At 43.0% G+C, this 19579-nt stretch overlaps 1 protein-coding gene across 3 annotated transcripts in view; it reads left to right on the forward strand.

The window, feature by feature from the left end:
• The first annotated feature begins 500 nt into the window (after positions 1-500).
• RAD54L2 (RAD54 like 2) overlaps positions 501-19579 on the forward strand; it is a 62993-nt gene continuing 43914 nt past the window's right edge. For 2 of the 3 annotated variants that reach the window (XM_027886406.1, XM_027886404.1), the window contains exons 1-3: positions 501-603; positions 4140-4146; positions 18974-19169. In XM_027886406.1, the coding sequence (XP_027742207.1) occupies positions 19019-19169 (151 nt within the window). In that variant the 5' untranslated portion in view covers positions 501-603; positions 4140-4146; positions 18974-19018. Of the gene's footprint in view, positions 604-4139; positions 4147-18957; positions 19170-19579 lie in introns of those variants that run through there. The other variant, XM_027886405.1, reaches the window with a different exon arrangement.

The following is a 19579-nucleotide window of genomic DNA, read 5'->3' on the forward strand; positions in this document are numbered from 1 at the left end:
AAGTTATTGGAACATCCCTTCCGTCTGTGTGCAGGTGGGGAATTTTTATGTAAAAAAAAGACCAAACAGTGAAAGTTCAGACTTATTTTTTTCCATTTTTAATGCTGATAAGATACTAACGGTGACATTTACTTGTCTTTATAACTTTATAAACGTTGGATATGCTTCGTATGGTTATGCAAGCATCATGCTTGATGAATAATCACTTAGTCTGTAGGAAATCACTGCAGAAACTTCTGTGTTGGTTCAGGATGTTCCTGCTGCCTGGTTGGAGGTGGTGACTCCCCTCCCTGGCTTAGAGTAGTGGGCCTGGTGAGTGGTCTCCTTCTGCTTCAATGCAGAATCAATTAATTTAGAATAAACAACCTTTGTTTTGGTAGTTCTGCTCCAGGGGCAGCAGCACCCAGCAGAGGAATGAAAACCAAGCAGCCTGCTTGGACCGCTCAGGTGCTCCTGGTGGGAACTGACATGGCCTTGGTTTGCTAAGGGAGGCTTTTTTCCCCAGATGTGGAGCTGTACACCCCAAACAGAGAGAGGACAGCACAGCTTCTTATCCTGTGACCTTATTGGGACCGGACTATAGGGGTTGTTCCTTGCTGGTAGGTGCTGGATGTGCCATTTACCAGAAATACACAGTTGCTGCTTTAAGGGAGAGCTGTTGTGGCTGGGTGGTGTTTTCTGGGTTGACACTGCCTCAGAGTGAGCACCACCTTCTCCCAAAAAAGCTCTGAGGGTTTAGTCTCTGTTCCACTTGTACTGCACTTGGGTAACTGGGAACTTCTGCGTCTCTAAAACTTGGAATTCCAGATTTGATGTTCATGGGCATTGCAGATCCTGGATGGGAACATCTTGTGGTCTTTTGAGGAGAAGAACCAAGCAACATAGTTTCTGTGTCATCTTAACAGTGGTTGCATTCTAGTGAGAATTTGTGAGGTATAACCTGGCATAGAATATTGTAATAGAACATCTGTGGTGTTCTGCATCCAAGTGGATGTCGCAGAATAATTCAGAGTGGAAAAGGCCTCGGGAGGTGTCTCGTCCAACCTGCTGCTCAGAGCAGGATCTACACCAGGTTTAGACCAGAGTTTTTTTCATTCAGGTCTTAAACCCTCCAAAGGTTCATCAGTCTGTCCCTGTTCCAATGCTTGGCTGTCCCCTCCAGGAAGAATCTCTTCTCTAGGCCAGGTCATCACCTCCACCGTTGCAGTTTGTGTCTCGTGTCCTGCTGTGTGTCCCTGTGCACAGCCTGTGTCTTCTTGATGGCCTCCGTGTAGGTGTGGGAGAGCTGCACACAGTGTCTCCAACGGGTCTGGAAAGTGCTGAGTGAGAGGGAGTCGTGTTTTCCCTGGATCAGGGTGGCTGTGCTTCTGCCCATACAGCCCAGGGTGCTGTTAGCTTGTCTGGCTGCCAGGGTACACTGCTGGTTACGTTTCCTGTGTGCAGGTACAGGTGTGTGCACGGGTGGGTTTGTGCACACACACACGTCACTCTCAGTCAGGTAAGAGCTGATGTTTCTCACCCTCCTGCTGTGCAGCTCTGGAAAGAGCCTCGTTGGTGTGTACACATACGAGTGTGTGTGCACACACAGGTGTCAGATCACACCTTCTGCAGCACTGAGCAGTAGTTTTTCCACCCTTTTCCTCATATGTCACTAGTGACTGTGGACTCCTTGGCCTTTCCTGACTCTTGTGCTGCCATGCATACCCTGGCTGGTTGTGCCCCTCAGCCCACAGGTCTGGCTGTTGTGTTGCCTTCGCTTTGTTGGTCAAAATTTTGTTGTTTCAAACACTTCTTTGAGATGTATCAAGTTGACGTGCTAGGAAGGGAGTGGCACTGGAGTGAAGCTTTTCCGTGGGGATTCAGTTGAATCCCATTGGATCAATTTCAAATCCAGAATGTAGGAAGTGTGTTTTCAAATATGGTTGTTTATGTGTGTGAGTTAAATGAAACATTTAGGTACAATATTGTTAAGAATGCAATTAGTTGCGGGGCAACTAATGTTTGTGTAATTTCTTTGAACTTGCTTCCTTCAGGTGCTTGGGAGTTTTTGGGAAACTGTAACTGTAGGATAAATATTCTCTGTCAACAAGGTCTCTCATTTTAAACTGAATTTTGGAGAACTTGGTTCCTGCAGAGGTAAAAGTACCAATTGCTATTCCTAGATCCTTGGTACAGATATAATTTTGAGATGTGTGTTTCTGCTTACACAGAATAATTTCTACATTATATTTTCCTGATTGTCAAGTACGTCGAGTTAATTACAGCTGAATTTGTTTCAGAGAATGCTCATCTCAAGCCGGGAATTTGTTGTGTTTAAGCAACATTTGTAGCTGTATAAAAATAAAAGAATTTATAAAGAGCTGTGGTTTCCCCTGCCTCCCAGATTGGCACTTACTAAGTACTTTCACCAGCACAGAAGAAGCCAATGTTTAGGTTTGGACTTGTGGAATAACATGTGTAAATCTGATATTTAGGTAATTTGAAACAATGAATGAAAACTTAATATCCAGTTAACTTTTAGAAATCTTACACTAATTTTCTAGGACTTTGTAGAAATAGAGTCTTAAAGGTGAAGGGGAATATTAAAGTAACGCCATTTGTTGTTTGATAAAGGACAGAATTAGCTGATGAAATGGAGTGTCATTACATACGGGGAGAAGGAGGAAGGGGGAATTACAGGTAGCCATAAGAAGGGAAAAATTGTTGAACAGGCACCTCTAGAAGCTGGTTGGACTTATGAGAATATGGTGTTGTTTTGTAGATTGTTTATTGAAGTCATCATTCTCTTAAACTAGCTAATGGCATCTCACTCTAAGTAATATTAAATTACTGATCAGTATTTTGTATGTGATAACCAGCAAATCCCAAATGCACATGTTTTCTGGCAAAATTAGTATACCTGAGGTTGAAACAAGTTTTGAGAAGGGGGGGGAAAAGATTAAAAAATATATATTGCTTTCAGCTATGCAGATATAAAACTGCAAAACTGCTTAAGAATAACAATAAGATCTGTTACTTTGAAAAATACTTTGAAGTATAGAAATTAGGCTTTCAGAAATTCTTAAAGGTCAGACATACCATTGACTCAATTTTATGTCTGATGTGGAATAGCAGAATTTCAGTCCTGTGAGTGAGGCTGATTCAGTGCTGTGGCAATCTCAGAGCAGCTGTGATAATTGAAATCTTGTTCTTGCTCAGTGATAATGCTGGAGTTGGGGTCAGTCTGACACCTCCAAAAATCTTGTGGCATTTTGAAGGTAACTAGAACTCACTTGAATTGTTACATCACTTAAATTTAATAGCAGCATTTTCAGAACGCTCTAAAATGTGCAGGTAGGAGCAGTGATTTGAAGCCCTCTGGGGTGGCCTGTCAGCTTGTCCCAGAGCTGCTGTTCTGAGGGTGTACCTGCAAGCTGAAATGCACTAACAAAGGCAGGAAGAATGATCCAACTCGGGTTTTAATGGCAGCTGGTTATTCAAACATCAGAAAAGACGTAAAGGCTGGCGTGCTCTTGTCTGGAGGAAGTATTGATTCTGTGCTGGAGAAAAGTGCTGAATAACTTCATGACTGAAGGCATCATTCAAAGGTGCAGAAATCTTTGGGGGAAGAGTTTTAGCCAGTTGCTTCAAAACAAAGCTGAAGGACTCTGTTAGATGCTGTCAGTGTGGCTTGTGGCATAAACACGGAGTGCAGTGTTCAAACCATAGAAGCAGTGCCCTCTGTTACTGCCCTAAATCCTGGGAGGAGTTTCTGAGCTGCAGTTACCATTGCCTTCTTGGACACCTGTTTGAAATGGAGAAGAGTTGATGAACTGAACCTGCCTCTTGCTGATCTGACTCAAGTGACTCTCTTCCTCCTCCTCCTCCTCTCCGTGTGCACACACAGTGGCACCGGTAGGAGCCTTGGTAAGTGGCACTGGCACAAAGCACTTTCTGCTGCTACACCTGAAATGTCAAGCCAAGAATTAAGCACATTAACAGAATTTCTCTTCTGCCACTGTAACAGGTTCTGTGCTGGTGGACCTTTTCTGGCAGATAAGTAGAAAGTCAAAGTTGGAAAAGCTCGATATTCCCAAGTGCTCTCCTGTGTTACAAACACATCGAAACTTACGCTGAGCACGAGAAGGACTTTGATCGAGGCCTCACGTGCAAAACAACACTCTTTATATAAGAGAGCCTACAGAGAGGCACTAAACTTATAAAAGCAATTAAAGGGGTTTTGCAGTGATTTGGCAGATTACAGGCAGATAACTTTACTCTGGCTTCTTTGTTGCAAACCAGCTTGATCTAATTAACAAAGAGCTGGAGCTAAATAAGGGCAGAATTGATTAACAGAATGTGCAGAACCTGGCTGATCAGGTACAAGGAGTTTCTAGGGCAAGCACAGTATGGGACATAATTGAAATGTGGGGGAAGTGACACAATCTTGACTTGTACTTTCTTCCCTTCACAGTGAAAATTTTTACCTAAAACTTTAACTTGTGAAGAAAACTTTTCTAGCCTAACAGAACTGTGGAAATGGTATTTTAGAGACATGGTAATTAATCAAAGGTTTTTTCTAGTCTCTGAGAAATTCAAGTCTTATCTAGGACATAATCATCAATTAAGTGTGCGTTATTATATTTGAAGTTGTTGAATCCAGAGTAAATAGGTTATTGAAGTGTAGCTGTTTGTTGCAGCCAAAGGCTAATACAACAACCAACCAACCAACCAAACCCCAAAACAACCAAAATCCATGGGCATGACAAAGCCTGGAAAAGGGATTGTGGAGCAGAGGGGCTCATACTGCCTGCTGAGTCAATTTGGAAAATAGGATGTTACTCAAAAAGGACTTGATTGAGGAGGGCTGGATGTAGGATTTACTCAAAATTAGTGAAGCAAAGGAAACTGTTACGTGGCTGGTGAGTGGCAGTGCTCTGGAAGACCAAAAAATCGTAATTAAAGCTCTTGTATCAAAAACAACTTACAAATGGGATTTGTGTGGTAATTGTATTCCCATGCCTGCCTCAGTCAACGAGGGTGTTGTTGAGAAGTGAATCTTGTTCAACAGATACAGTGTCATGTATGATCTGTGAGTCAAAACCTGGATTAAAAATAGTAGACGTGGAAAGCGGAATATGAATGGAGTATCTTTCAGGGATTTGTAGTAGGTCCACGGCTTTGTAGTATTTTTATCAGTGGCCTGGAAGAAAACATGAAATTACAGCTGTTCAAATTTGTGGATTATGTAAAGGTTGTGCCTGGGTGGTGAAGCATGAAGAAGGAACGGCAGCTGTGCAGTGTCCTCTGAGTTGTTTGGGTAACTGGGTCTAATATGGCCAAATATGTTCTTTATAGAGCTGGAGCACAACCTTATGCATGTTGTGGGAAAGACTGGAGGCTGTGCATTTGGAATACAGAACTGTGCTCCCAGAAACCAGTGACCTTGGAAAAGGTGGCAGGAGCAGAGCAGATATGTGGCAGTTCTGTGAGTCCTCAACTAATGTACATCCATAATAACAGGAAATACAGAATGAGGACAGAGAGGTGAAATCAGTTGGGGGGTATTTTGATGAGGTTTAATGTTAGTGTTTTTAGAGAGATGTTCAAAAGCAACAAAGATGTAGTGTTCAATGTTGCTTGGGTGATTAAATCGCTCATTAGAAAAACTTCTTCTTAGTGCTCAGTTGGTTTAGCTTATCACAAAATATTTAAAAGTTTCTCAATTTTCTTTGGGCAGAATAGGCTGTGTACCAAAGGGCTCTTTAATTTAGTGGAAAAAGATAGGATAGCAGCCAGTGCCTGGAAGTTAAAAGGATTATTTCAAATTAGGAAAAAGGCACAGATTGTCAACAATGAACGTGATCAGCCACTGAAGGCATTAGGAAGATGGTTGTAAGTATTAAAGGGGAATTAGGATGTCTCCATCTCTCGAAGTCATCAAGTCAGAATGGAGTATCATTTGAAATCTGTGCATGAGGAAATGCACGGTACATGTAGGAGTGTACCTGCCACCATCTAAGAATAGGAGCATTTGCAGATGCCAAACAGATCTCACCCAGTTGTGTTCAGACCAGGCCTCCCTTCCTGCCCCTGCCTAGAGTTAGTCCCGTGATCTGATGATGGTAGTTGTTCGTTTATAGCACTCCTTTAAATCTATTAAGCATACCTTTTCTCTCAAGGGAATAAATGTGCTCATATGAGCCATGTACTTAAATGAAACAAAATGTGATTTGTGTTGTTTTGGTTTTTTTTAGGAAACACTGTCATTTTCAGTGATGGGGAAAGGAAGGGGCTGTATGGGGAAGGACAGGGATGGCTGTTTCATTTCCTGAATTGGTTGGGATACCTTTCCCAGTCTTTTTCCTGAAAAAATCTGATCATGTGCTCTCAAGAAGTTTACTCCAGTACTGAGTAGTCATTACATTTGGAAAAAAATGTTCTTTTCATTGGGGAAGAAATTGCCTGTGCTCTTGCTGGCAGAGGTAGCTCTGGGTGTGAATGAGTAAGGTTGCAGTGTCTTCTGTGTCTCTGCTGGTACAAAATCAGTGTTTTCCTTGTCCAGCAAAGGAATGGTTTCTGTTTTGTCCTGCCTGCCAAAGCGGTGAAGGACCACAGAGAGGAAAAAAGCTGTGAGTCCTCTCCTGCCTTGGCCATAAGGGAGAGGATTGATTGCCTGTGGGTTCACAGTGGCCCATCAGGACCGTTGGTTTGGGATGTTTTCCTTAACCCTTCTGGAAGTACAATGGGAGCCAGTCTGGTCGTGACAGCAGCTTATGCCTGGTAGGCACCTTCCCCAGCATCCTGATCTTTTCCCCACCACAAGATGAGTGCATGCCCAGTCGTGTCAGAGGAAGGGCCGTGGGAAATACAGGAGCTGGGTGCTCTGCTCCTGGCAGATTGGTGTTGGATGGCCTTTTCTTCAGGCACTCCCTCGGCTTCCTTAGGGAATGGGCATGTACACCAACAGCCCTTGTGCAGAAAAGATGTTTCCAGCAAGCACCAGATGTAATATGTCTGTTCAGGACCCCTGGTTTTGGGGAAGGGTCGACACTACAGAAGATAACTTCATTTGTTACAGAAAGAAAGTGTCCTGCTCAAAAGAGTTACCTCCTCACAGCATCTGCCAGCCAAGTGCTACCTTTCCCTCTCTGTCGATTATTTTACTATTTCATCAAGGCAGGCAAGGTCTTGTATTCTTTTCTTTGCACTCTTGGGCTGACCTGTGCAGGAAGGCTTAGAGATAAAATCCTTTTGTTGAGGGAAGCTGTTTGTATTTTAATCTTTGAATTTCCTTGCATTTTGGAGGGGGTGTGTCTCCCCTGCATCTCCCGCTCTCCTTATTATTATCATCTTGTCTGACCCATTTTGCTGATAAAGAGAAGGCAGTGAAGAGAGACAGAAGTGGTTATAACTGAACAGGTTTTTTACTTGCAGTCTTACAATGACTCCACTTTTTCTTTTTTTTTGAAAAAACATTTTTTTTAAAGTGATCCGCTGGCTTGTTTTTGCAGTTACTTTATGGCAGGGAAGATTGAAGGTGAAGAGAGTTAATTGTCCAGGCGTCTGGATAAGATTTTGGGGATAGGGAGAGATTGTAGAACTCAGAAGATAAGGATTTCAGTTTTTTCTACTTCATTTTGTCTTACTGTGCTTGAACTCCTCCTATATCTGATATCAGAAAAGTATCTTTCTCATGGCTGCTGAGGAGACCTGTCTCTTCTTTCCTCACTTGCATCGTTGCTTGGCTGTGACACTGTTTAATATAAACTGTAAAGTATGAAAAAGTTTACCTGTGACCTGGGTCAGAAGATTAAGACCAGAGGTTTCTGGAGTGGCAACTTCATTCTTGTGAGAAGAAAGGATAAGAGAAGACTTCATGCCAAGGGTAGTTATGCCTCCTTGAACAGTTTGGGTGAAGTTGTAGTGTTGAGGGAAACAAGCGCAAAGCAAGCACGGGATGTGAATGAGAGGCTTCATATACTAATATGAATTTATGATCAGAACTCCACAGTGGCTCTTGGTTGCATCTTGGGAAAGGTCTGTGTTCTTGGACAGCCCAGGAATTTTGACTTATCCCAGACATAATAAGATGCAATATAAAACCAAGGAAAGGCAGAGGGCTGAAACAAGTGATTCTTTTATTTAGGTACTAATAATTAGCCCTTGATCTCAAGCAAGGGCGTCATGACCAAAGCAAATTCCTCTTCACGAGCTTAAAGAAATTACCTATTTGTCCTCATGGTGCAGATTGCATCACCTCCCTTTGTCACCCCATAGAGCTGTTCCTTTAAGTCCTGCCTGAATGCCTTCAGGAGGGGACCTGCCCTGACCCAGAGAAATTTCTGTCAGTGCTAGTTATGAGTTTCTCGAGGTCAGGGCAGCTTATCTTCCTGCTCCCTAGAACAAAGCCTTGTCCTGTCTTTGCCCCTTCAGTGCCCACGTGTCACTGCAAGGACCTGTTCACAGAGGCTCTCGCTGAACATGTTATGCGTTAGGGACTTACATGAGGAGGTCTGTGGGTATTTTGCTTTGAGCTCTGAGCAGTTCAAAAGTATTTGCTGTGGGGAGAGATGTGCACAGCAAGGGTGTCTGACTGCATGATGTAATTTATGATTCTTTTGCCCTTTGAGTGGCAATTGCGTTGAGTTTTCAATTAAAAGAGCCCAGCAAAGTGAACTTCAGAAATAAATACCTCCACACAAACCCCAAAGTGATGCCATGACTATTTAAAGAAAGGGACAATGGAGAAGATTGAGTCTGGGAATGTTCATGTTTCACCTCGGATACACACCATCCTTTTGGTTGGTGTTTGTGTCGAAGACAAGGAAGCTTTGTCACAAAGACCATCACTTTTCCAAACCAAAACACTGTCTGTGCCCTGTACTGGAGCAGTATCTGGCTGCCAAGAGCATGGCCCTGGTGACAGTGACTCCAGCTTGGACAGCCCAAACCCAGGGCTGCAAATTCCCACCCTCCCACTGTTTTATCCCCTTGTACCTGCACAGCTGTTCTTGTAACTTCGTAGTAAATCACATTTGGGAATGGAATTTTGCTTCCAGGTAGTTTTTTCAGCTGAATCAGTTTGGTGTCCAGCCACGAGAGCTGTGCTGGCACAGTGTGGGAGTGGTGTGTGAGTGGGAAAGAGCAGCTGCTGCCGAGAGTGTTCAAGGCCCAAGAGGCTGCAGTCAGCAAGAGGGAAAATAGGTAATTTAATCAAGGCCAAATGTTTATTACCCTTCTGGTGCTCTTGCAATCTGAAAACTGTCTGTCAATGTCAAGGCATGTCTCTGTCTCTCTAATTGGTGGGATTAACATCGGGTTTTGGTTGCCATCTTTGGTTTGTTGTGCTCTTTTATTCCGTCTTTGCATTAATTATTTGCATCACTTGCTGATGAAAGTGAAAGGAACAGCATTCCTGGTGTAATGTAACTGTCCAGAGGTTTGATTACTCTTGCAGCATCTTGTGTGAAAAGGCAGCTGGCTGCAGCTTCTCCTTTCCAGAAACAGTGCAAGAGCTGTATATTCATTCCTTAGAAAAAAGTGCCAGGGTTATGGAATGCACCTCTGCAACCAAACACAACCTTCTGGGCATAGGAAGTGAGAGAAATCAGCTTGTGTTTGCAGGGGATGTTGGGGTGGGGGAGGTAGCAGGAACAAAGAATATCTCCTTAAGTCAAGAAGTTGTTGTAGGAGTGGTGTCATCAGTTGGGTTTTAAGTTCCTTGTCCGTAGGTGTCAAGAAACTGAGGGAGCAGGACTGAAAAAATTAACCTTACTGAACTTTTTTTTTTTTTTAGGGGGGGGAAGGGGGGGTTGGAAGCTCTTAACTCTGGACAATGCATAGTATGATTTACCCTAGCCAGCATTTTTAAGTTTCTGTCGACTGCAACTTCACATCCTGTTCTCCAATGAATGGGAGTAGGTCTTGATTATGTGATCTGAATTTGTTTACTCTATAATGACAATAGTTAACTACTTGAGAGAAATAAGACCCAGATAATGAGTAGAGGACACTGAGGAAGTGGGTGATCTGCTTAGTCATGTACTCTGTAGGAAAATGTTTTTGTTTTTTTTTTTTCTCCTGATTCTTCCTTAAGAAATAATTTAGATATGCCGTTTTCTTCCTTCTTTACTTACCGTAGCACTAATGAAAAACAAGAGAGGAGATCTTGTATTTCAGTTAAATCAGTACTTCTGTTTAGTGAAATGCTTATTTTAACAGAATGAGATACAGAGCTGGTAGCCTCTGTGCTAGCGTGGAACCTCTTTGTGGGTATCTGTCCTCTTATTGTGATAAGAAGGTGCATCCTTCAGAAAGTCTTTTAACTTCTATCATTTATCTCCTTTATTCCTAACAGAAGGAATGAGGGTGATTGAGATTTTACAGCATTGCCATTAAGTCTTCCCTGCAAGTGCCATGTAACCAGTTTTCTCTGTTCAAGAAGGTTACTACTTGTAGCCAGAATCTCCCATCAAAACAAGAGCTGTAGTTACTATTTAAATTCCTTACTTCAGCCCAAGTCAAAAATGGTCAAGAATTTCTACAATTAGACAAATGGGCAGGTTCAGTAAAATGATGTATTTTGGGAGGTATCAGCAGCTGAGCGTAGGGATGCTGACTTTTTACAGCATATGGTCACCTTTACTGGGGATAACAAGTCAAGAGGACACAAGAGGACCTGGCTTTCCTGCTGTTCCCTCTGTACTCGCTCGCTGGGCACGGCTGCCAGTCAGGCAGCATTTACAGATGAGCCTTGATAGAAAAAGTGGTCATTTGGGGAAAGCACTTGACTGAGACCTGCACTTCACTTTGAGAGAAAGAATACCTGAAAGGTTGTGGGTTTTTTGAAGATCACAGCTGAACGCTCTTTGTCATCCTGCTTCTAGATCTTGGAAACGTAACATTTTGGGTTCTGCATGGGCATGAATATACAGTATTGTCTGTTCAGTGAGAACAAGTACTGCAAAAGACATTGCTAGCATTAATGAAAGTTAAGTGAATTTATACATTTGGGAGACAGTGACATTTTTACTCTGAAAGAGTTGTATCTTGTAGCCAGCAGCTACTTATAGATGACTGCTGTGGTGCTTATTCACCATCCAGTGTTTTATAGGAATTTGTTAATATGTCCCTTTTCAATGGCATCTTCCTGTCTTAACATTTGGATATGCTTGTGCCTGTTGGTGATGGTAGTTAATATCTTGTTTAGCATAAATTGGGACAGGACTGTTGGGTATGTTTACCAAAATCCCACAGGTTATATTACCCTTCTGTTAATATCTGTGTGTCTCCTTAGCCCAGCTTGCACAGTGCTGTTTTAAAGCTCTTTTGGAAATAAGCTCAAGTATGCAGAGTCATATACCCATAATTTTGCAAACTAAAAATGTCATCTGCATATCAGGAGACTCATAACTCAGGTTCTTTTGTGAAGCAATACTTATTATCTCTAATTGGGGTGATTTTTACGTGTGTATGCAAACGATCCCCTGAGCAGGGTGTCGGGGTGCTTGTGCTGTGTGGGGAGAGGCAATAAGCTGCATTCTTTTCCCTTCCAGGCCTCTCCAAAGCATTGGGAAGTTTTGAGCCAGCAAAACCCAACCAAAGTGATGTTTCCATTACTGAGGACAGAACTACAGGAGGCTATTTCATCCAGTTGCTTTCCCTGTGAGCTGCCCATAGTGTCAATCTTAAGTGTTACCAAAGCAAATGTATTTGTGCAGGGGGGATAAGGATCGGTGTGTGTGTTTCATTTTGACCTCTATAGTAGGAAAGGCAAAGATCAACAGGTTTTGGTGGCTTTGTTCTCAAATCTAGCAGAAAAATGACCATTACATGTGGCACTTAATGTTTTACTTTTTCCAGCACTGTGCAGTGTTGAGGGAGGGAATGACTGTTGGAGGGAATGACTCTGAAAGCAACCCATGTTGATGACAAATTTTAATCCTCTGATGGATTTTTAATCTACACTGGAATCAAATAAAATTAGTTCAGTGTCTGATTGCTTGACTGTAACTTAGGTCTAACATATGCTAATTGTCATCTTCCTATCATGCGAGTTCAAAACTTTTTATTTCCATTTCTTTCTACTTCAGGATTTCCTGGTTTTCTTCTTTCCTTTTTTTTTTTTTTTTTCTCGTTTTCTTTGGTAAACTGTAGGTGGCATAAGTAATGCTTCCTCATCCCTAGTGTAATTATTGTTGCTGGAGGTGGGGTAAGAAATAAAGAGGAACAGACCTATGTGGAATTCTTCCTTTTTATAAAAACTGCATAAACCAGAACCTCAGGTTTCAACTCCAGTTCTGAACTGGGAGAAAGATGACAGATTGACACCAAACTCCCAGAGCTCTGTGATTGTTTGTGCTGAAATGCAGAGCTATGACTAAAGGCAGAGCTGAGTTGTGCTTACTCTGTGATCTGTCAGTGACAGTGTGCAGTGTGACTGGCGTCTGCCCCACAGGGGATGGTGGGCTGCCCTGGACTGCTGCTGATGGAAAGCTCATTTCCTGAGCAGGGACACAGTCACAGGCAGTGAATCACTCCCCTGTAAGGAAATGTGCTTCTCCAGGAGGCAAAGAAAGAAGAGTGTCTGGATGGGGTGATACTGAGAAAATAGGAGAGGATCAGGCCTTTTAATGTTATGAAAACTTACAATTGTCCTCATTCTGAAAGATGAAAACATTGTTTATGAGCTGTCTCAGTCTGTCTCTGTGGGATTCCCTTCAAGGAGGTGAGCCATAATGTTCAGATATCTCACTGACCAAAACCATAGCTCATGTTCAAGTAGTGACAGTGACTGATCTTTCATTGAGAGGGGATTAGATCCAAGCCTTTTCCCTCCTCTCTGTTCCACTGCTTCTGTTTATGTAATTTAGTCTTGATTTATTACATAACTTCTTCTGTGGCACCTATGTGTAACAAGAGCTTAAACTCCTAGAGGGATCTTTCAGTTATGTGGATCTCCCCCTGCTTGTGGGAATTGTCTTGACACAGTTTAGGTGTTCACAAGGAGAAGGCTTGGCACACCTCTGCAATGAATTGAATCTTCAAATCTAGCTTTTGGAATATGGGGATCCTTACCACTAATGCAGGGAAATTTACCCCAAATTAATCTATGTAAAATGTATTGAATATAGTTTAGAATCCTGGCATGCTGTGCTCTACTATTGAGTCTTCCCCATAATTTGAAATATTTTCTTGGAGTTTTACTCTTCTCATAGGTCTTGGTTGCTTTTCTGTAGTTGTACCACCATTGGCAAAACCTATACAAGCACACTTAAAAGTGCCTTTTAGGTTGAAATGCTGTTTGCTTTGAAAGCAGAAACAGTGACTGGGAGAAGGAAAGTTTCCTTTTCCCCATTTTTTCTTTATCAGGGAATGCAAATGCCATTTATATAGAAGTTGGCAAAGCTAAAAATATAAATGGAAATTCTGTGAAGTAAGAGACAGAATTTTTGTTATTTTGTGATGGTGATAATCCAGATGAATATCAGTAATTAGTGGAAGCAAAACTGATCACATGCTTTTTACCTCAGGTAGCCTGAACTTTTATGCAGTACCAATCAAACCGCTCCTCTGTGATGATTCATTAGTTAGGACACTTTAGGTTTTCAAAGCGAAGAGTTGATTTACAGGAAGTCAATTTCTACTTTAACAGAGTCAATAGAAATGCTCTGAAAAACAATGCAACATTTCACGTATGCAGACACAAAAGCAGTGTGCCCGTTTCTGCTGGCTCACGGTGAGGAGCCTCGCGAGGTCTGTGGGGAAGGGAGCGCTGGCACCTCAGGAGGAGTTGGGGTTTTCTGTGGAGGTCACAGAATGGGGACACTGTTGGCAGTGGGGTGTTCCTGCATCCCTTCTGGAGCGCAGGAGAGAAGGACCCCGAGGCCGGGGGCGGCTCCCGCGGCAGGTGGTGGCTGTGGCCGGGATCGGCTCAGGTTGTGTAAGGAGCCGCAGATGCTGCCATTGACTCGCGCTGGCTCTTTTTGTTCGGATCACAGTGGGAGCCAGGCCTTATGTAATGTTCATTGTCACAATCTCCGTTCCAGCACTGTCATGTCAGCAGAGGGGAAGGATTGGCTCTCCCTTTTCTTTATGGGTTGGTTTTAGGATTTTTTTTCTTTCCTTTCTCCCACCCTTTCTTGCAGCAGCTTTTGTTGTTTCTGTTGTGAGGGAACAGCCAGTTTCAGACTGGGTTTAGTTTTGGGGGTGCCTTTTAGGAGGGAGATTGTTAACCTAGAGAGAATAAAAGAGCAGGTCCTGCAACTCTCCCAAAACTGATATATGGATGTGTTTTTTAAAAGCAGTCTGTTATTTTTTTTTCCTCTAGATTCCTGCTCCCCATAAATCACGGTGGGCTCCTTAATACTCACGTCCAGTGTGGGTGAAGACTAGATGCATTGTCCTATATTTATGTGGGGTGGAGAGAAGCACACTTGCCTTCCTCAGAAGGGTGGTCCAGGGCGAGCAGATGCTCCCCAATTTATGATTTTCCAGGCTGCTTCTTTTCCCCTCAGTTTAATATTCCTGTGGAAAACAACATCTCTTAGAGGGGATCAATGCCACTTAGTTTTGTTGCGATTTGAACAAGATGAAAAGGAAAATTGTTTTCTTCCTTCCCAGCCAACAGCGTGTGGCCACCAGTTAGCTGTGAGTCACAGCTGAAAAGCTGTGCTTCTTGAGTCTCAACAGTCTCAGGCTGCGAAGGAAGAAGGGGTTTAAATCATGAAGTAATCAATTAAGGATGGGTTTAAATGCAATTTGTGGAAGTTATTCCTGGGGGAAAGAAGTTCCTGTTGATTTTTCAGTAAACACTTGTTTGCTTTGTTAAAAGCATGTAGGGGATCTGCTGGACTGGTATTAGTCAGTAACACTGACTCCTTTTTGGGAAAATATTTATCCTTTTAAGTGATTCCCCCTCTCCCCTGCCATTTTTTACACGATAATGTAATAAAAGCATTAATATGTTACATAACATAAGTTAGAGAAATTACAGTGTTTGTTAGAATCAAACTGTCCAAACACACTGATCCTGGGTTTATTTCTTGGTAGATTTTTAACTTGAACAGAGAAGTATTAATTATTTTGCAATAACATTACAAGTTACTACTTGCAAACTGTTACAAGATTTTCTGTCATACAGAGAAGCTTAAGCTCATGGCTTCTTTAGTGATGCATCTGTGTGCTTTATAATAATGTTCCATTAGTTATTGAAAGCTGCCTATAAGGTGCCAAAACAGTGCTAGCAGTGATTTAGCAAAAAGATGAGGTTTCCTCTGAGGAGCCAGCAGTTGCCTTCATACACATCCAGTTTGGAGTGTTTGTGTGTGAGCTGAGAGTATTGAGAGGAATCTTGTGGCCCCAACCAACCATTTTACTCTTTTGCTGCCAAATAAAAAAGGAAAACAGTTAAAGGAAATTATTATTACCATGAAACATGACTGTACAGCAGAGACTGGAGAGCATTATGCAGCACTGACTTAGAAGTACCTGTTTTTATTAAACTGTCTGTGCAAATCCTCTTGTGATTTGCCAGCGTGCTCGATTCTGTTTCTATGGCCAGGCTCCACAACGGCCAGTGTGAAGTCTTGGTTATAAAACAGGCTTTAAGGCACAAATCTTGATGAGTCCCAGATACTGGGCTTGGCTGGAGGTTGGGGAGGTAATGGAATCCTCTTTACTGTTCAGTGCTGGAGCAGCATTAGTGTTAAACCTGCCCTTTCTGAAGGGATTTGTATGGGATGGATGTGTGTACTCGGGAATGAGCCTGTCCTGTGCCTGAATCACTTGTGTCACATCAGGCAAAGAGCTTCTGTCAAGTCACTTTGGCTTCTGTGGCTTCCTGCAGGTGCAGGGGAACCCTGCTCCTCTTCTTCAGGTAGGGAAGGACTCCAGTCTGCTCTTCCTGCTTCCTTACTTTTTACTCCATGGTATTTGTAATAGTCAGTTAAATAATGGTTTAGTATTTATAGTGCTGGTGAGTCCTCAGATGAAAGTGATGCACAGAAGTGGCCCAAGTCCCCCACACCCCCTGATGTTTGCTGTTTCACCTCAGAGTTTGGCTCATGGCATGCATGACCCTGCTGTGAACAACTGTCATGTAGAAGGGAAAAAGTTGCTTGCACGTTCGACTCCATATGTAAGAAGTGATTTTAAAGAGTGAAAGAAAAAAACAGATTTGTGTCCAAATTTGCAAGGTTTCCTCATCCAGAACTGGGCCTCCTTTCTGTGCTGAGGAGGAGGCAGTCATCACCACATGGCATTTACTTACTATCTGAAATGTTCTACCTTAAAAAAGCAAAGCCCAAAAAACTTCGCAACTATTTTTATCTTTGTTGAAAGACAGGGCATAATACATGAGAGAGGCTGTCTTGGATGTTAATTTGATGCGCAGTTGATTGCAGGGTTTAACTTCCTGGGTAGGATAAACATGACAGCTCTTTTCTCCTCCCTGAGTAAGCAAGAAGAACTTCTCAGTGTTTTCCCCCAGTATCCCACCCTGGTTTCTCAGCAGCCTCACCACGTGTTGAGGCACTGTGCTGTAAGGGTGTCTGGCTGTCTGTAAGGATGATGCAGGGGGTTTGGTGTGTGCTTCTTGGTGCTGTCACCTTCCTCGTGGCACACATTCTGCTGAGGGGCAGCTCCTGTCCTGCGGCAGGGCAGGGGCTCCAGTGCGGCTCAGCCCAAGAGTCCAGTTGCAGGTAATCAGTTTATCTCTCGCAGAGTGCCCTTCCTGCAGCGATTAAACGTTGAGCTCAGTGTGCCTGCATGTGCAAAGGCAGGAGATGGGGCAGGTTGGAATAACTCAGCCATAAAACGGTAGCAGCAGCTACAATCTGGCCCTGTTGTGTAATTCCCCTTGGTGGGAGGCTCTGAACTGGGTCAGATCGGTGTGAGAAACGAGGGCAGTCTCTGGGCTGTGTCCCGTGTACCTGCTCCCTGCTCCCAGTGCCACCAGGCAGGGTGGGATGGGAGCCCTCCCGAGAGCCGGGCTCAGGCAATGCCAAGAGGAGGAGGGAGGACGACAGACAGCACTGCGACAATGGGCACAGAGGAGTTAATCATCTTTGTTTCACCCACTTTCTGCAAGATTTAATTAAATCTTTTGAAAAGCTTCTGTTTAACTCTCCTTCATATGGCTGGGGCTGCGAGCAGGTGTCAGGAGTTGGCTTATACGGAACGTGTATTTACTGCTAAACAAAAATAAAGCTTAGATTTGAGCCCTTTTGCACTCCAGTTTGAGAGAGAGCCACTCTCCACTGGGCTTGATTTTATTTATAGAAATACAAGGACCCATGTTCTTACCTTTAAACAGTGTTTGAAAAGTGTTACGTGTTTTGATTTGGGTTTTTTTTTTTAAAGCTCTTTGACAAATGATGAAACATAAGAGGGTGACACACAGGAGGATACTGATGGGAGAAACTGTATCATGTGTCATTTTTTGACCTGGAGCATTTAGTGACATTACAGCACTTCTCTTTTTTCTGTTTGTAGATGAGAATTCATTCCTGCCATGTTAGTAGTGTTTGTGTGTGTTTGTTTGGTTTGTGCAGCTTTGCAAGTTACAGGTTTGAGTATGTTTGTTTTCGTTAGGGCTGGATATCTGCTGGAAGGGAACACTGTTGCTACTTAAAAGAAAAAATAAGCTGCTGTTGTGAAATACACAGAGAGTTCAGCACAACATTTGTCAGGAAAAACTTGTGATAATAGATGGCTTTGTGTCTGCAGCCCTTGGCTGAAGCATTAGACGTCAGAAAGCAAGTGATGCTGGAGGTCACTGTATTGCAGCAACCTGACAGCAACAGGGCTCGTACCTGCCTACCACAGAAGCTGAATTAATATCTTTGGCTTGTGTAAACTGGCACACTTCCACTTGAGCTAATTCAGATTTTGGCCTTTTCTGCCATCTGTTTGACTAATCCAACTTATTTCGTGTGACACATTCAATAGTGCGGGGACTTCAGTTGTCTCTGCCTGGTGGTAAAGTGCTCCTGGGACCAAGTGGTGAAAGGCTTCCTATTCCAATGCCAGTTTCTGCAAAGCCTGCTCTTCCCTTATGTTTCCTTTCTTTCAGATACTCTTCAATGTTATTGAGGAGCTGAGAGGGGCAGAGCAGGAACTGATGACTTCAGCTGGAATAATTCAGTGTGCTCGACAGTTGGATTCTCAGCCCTGCTAGTGGGGTGTTGTGTCTTTAACCTTCAGGTTTCTAAGCTCATCTGGTAACTGTTGAAACACAGCTGAAAATGACATTTTTCTGTTTCTTGAAGTGTTTGTAGGTATGTGAGGGGCCTTATCAGCTTAGAAGTGGGGTTTTTTTAAGTGGCTGACTCTTTCCTAAGCATTTTATAGCTTACACTTGAAATGTGGCCTAAGCAGAGGGCAGTGTGAAATCAGGAAATGTTCCTCTCATCTTTCTTTAAAGCTTTCTGGGGAACGTGTGGGTAGTAATTCTTCTGCAGCTTGATTTTTGAGCGCAGCCTTTGCTTTAAGTTCCTTGAGCTCAAGATACCTCATATTCCTTTCTTGGCTGTGTTTCTTTTGATCCACCTTATCTTACGCAGCTCCTTTATGATCATCCTGCTCTTATGGAAGAGGAGAGCTCAGGAGAACCCATCATTGTCCAGAAGTGACAGTGCCTGACCTGAACAGATAAACTTGTGACTTTGTGACTGCCCTGGTCCTCTCTTTAGGTTTTGGTGTTGTGTTGCACCAATAAAGACTTGAGGGCTTTGAGTGATTAGTTAATATATTGGTACTGATAGTGATTCTCCAATGCTGGACCTGTATGATTATGATGCATTGCTTATGGCATCTATTTTCTGCACGGGATTTTGTGCACTGGCTGATATCTAACAGTCTGATATAACTGTTACTTGAAAGGCTGATGGCAGATTTGGGTTTTTATGGGCCATAATCCTGCTATGATGTTGAGCCTCGTGGCCCAAAGGTTGGGACTCGCTGGGCTCATGGACCTCTCCCTTTCTTGCAGGGTAGAACATGAGCAGGTAATGCACCAGGAGCACCACTGGGAATCATGTCAGACGAGTCAATCTCAGGGAGTGATCCGGACCTGGACCCGGACTTGGAGCAGGAGGATATGGAAGAGGAGGAGGAGGAAGATGAGGAGGAGGCGATGGAGGAGGACAACGATGGGGATGACGAGGAAGACTTACTTGATGAAAGTGGTAAGTGAATGGGGCTGGGAGTGTCTGCATACATTATGTATGTGTTATAGGAAAATGGCTGTGGCCCCTTAGTAGATTGTGTAAGGGTTAGGATTTGTCCAGCTCCTGTTGGGAGAAGTGCTTACGTGGGTGTTTAGTTTAATTAGGGATTTAATGCAGGTTAAATATGGAGTCCTGGTCAAAAAAAAATTCCCATAAAGAAAATAAGCCACAAGAATAAAATGTGAGGAGGATGGAATTTTAAAAATAGCTTCAGATTTTAAGGAAGCAATTATCTAAAAAGCAAATACATCAATTTACAATTACTTGTATTGTTAAAAGAATCCAGTGAAAGTTTTGCATCACCGGTTTGCCCAAAAGTAACCAATTTAGTGGATGCTATGGGCAATTATTGCTCATTTACAATAATA

The sequence above is a fragment of the Empidonax traillii genome, unplaced genomic scaffold (assembly GCF_003031625.1).
Source record: "Empidonax traillii isolate 1590-97213 ecotype Southwest subspecies unplaced genomic scaffold, ASM303162v1 scaffold187:size1931383, whole genome shotgun sequence".
NCBI classification, from domain to species: Eukaryota; Metazoa; Chordata; class Aves; order Passeriformes; family Tyrannidae; genus Empidonax; species Empidonax traillii.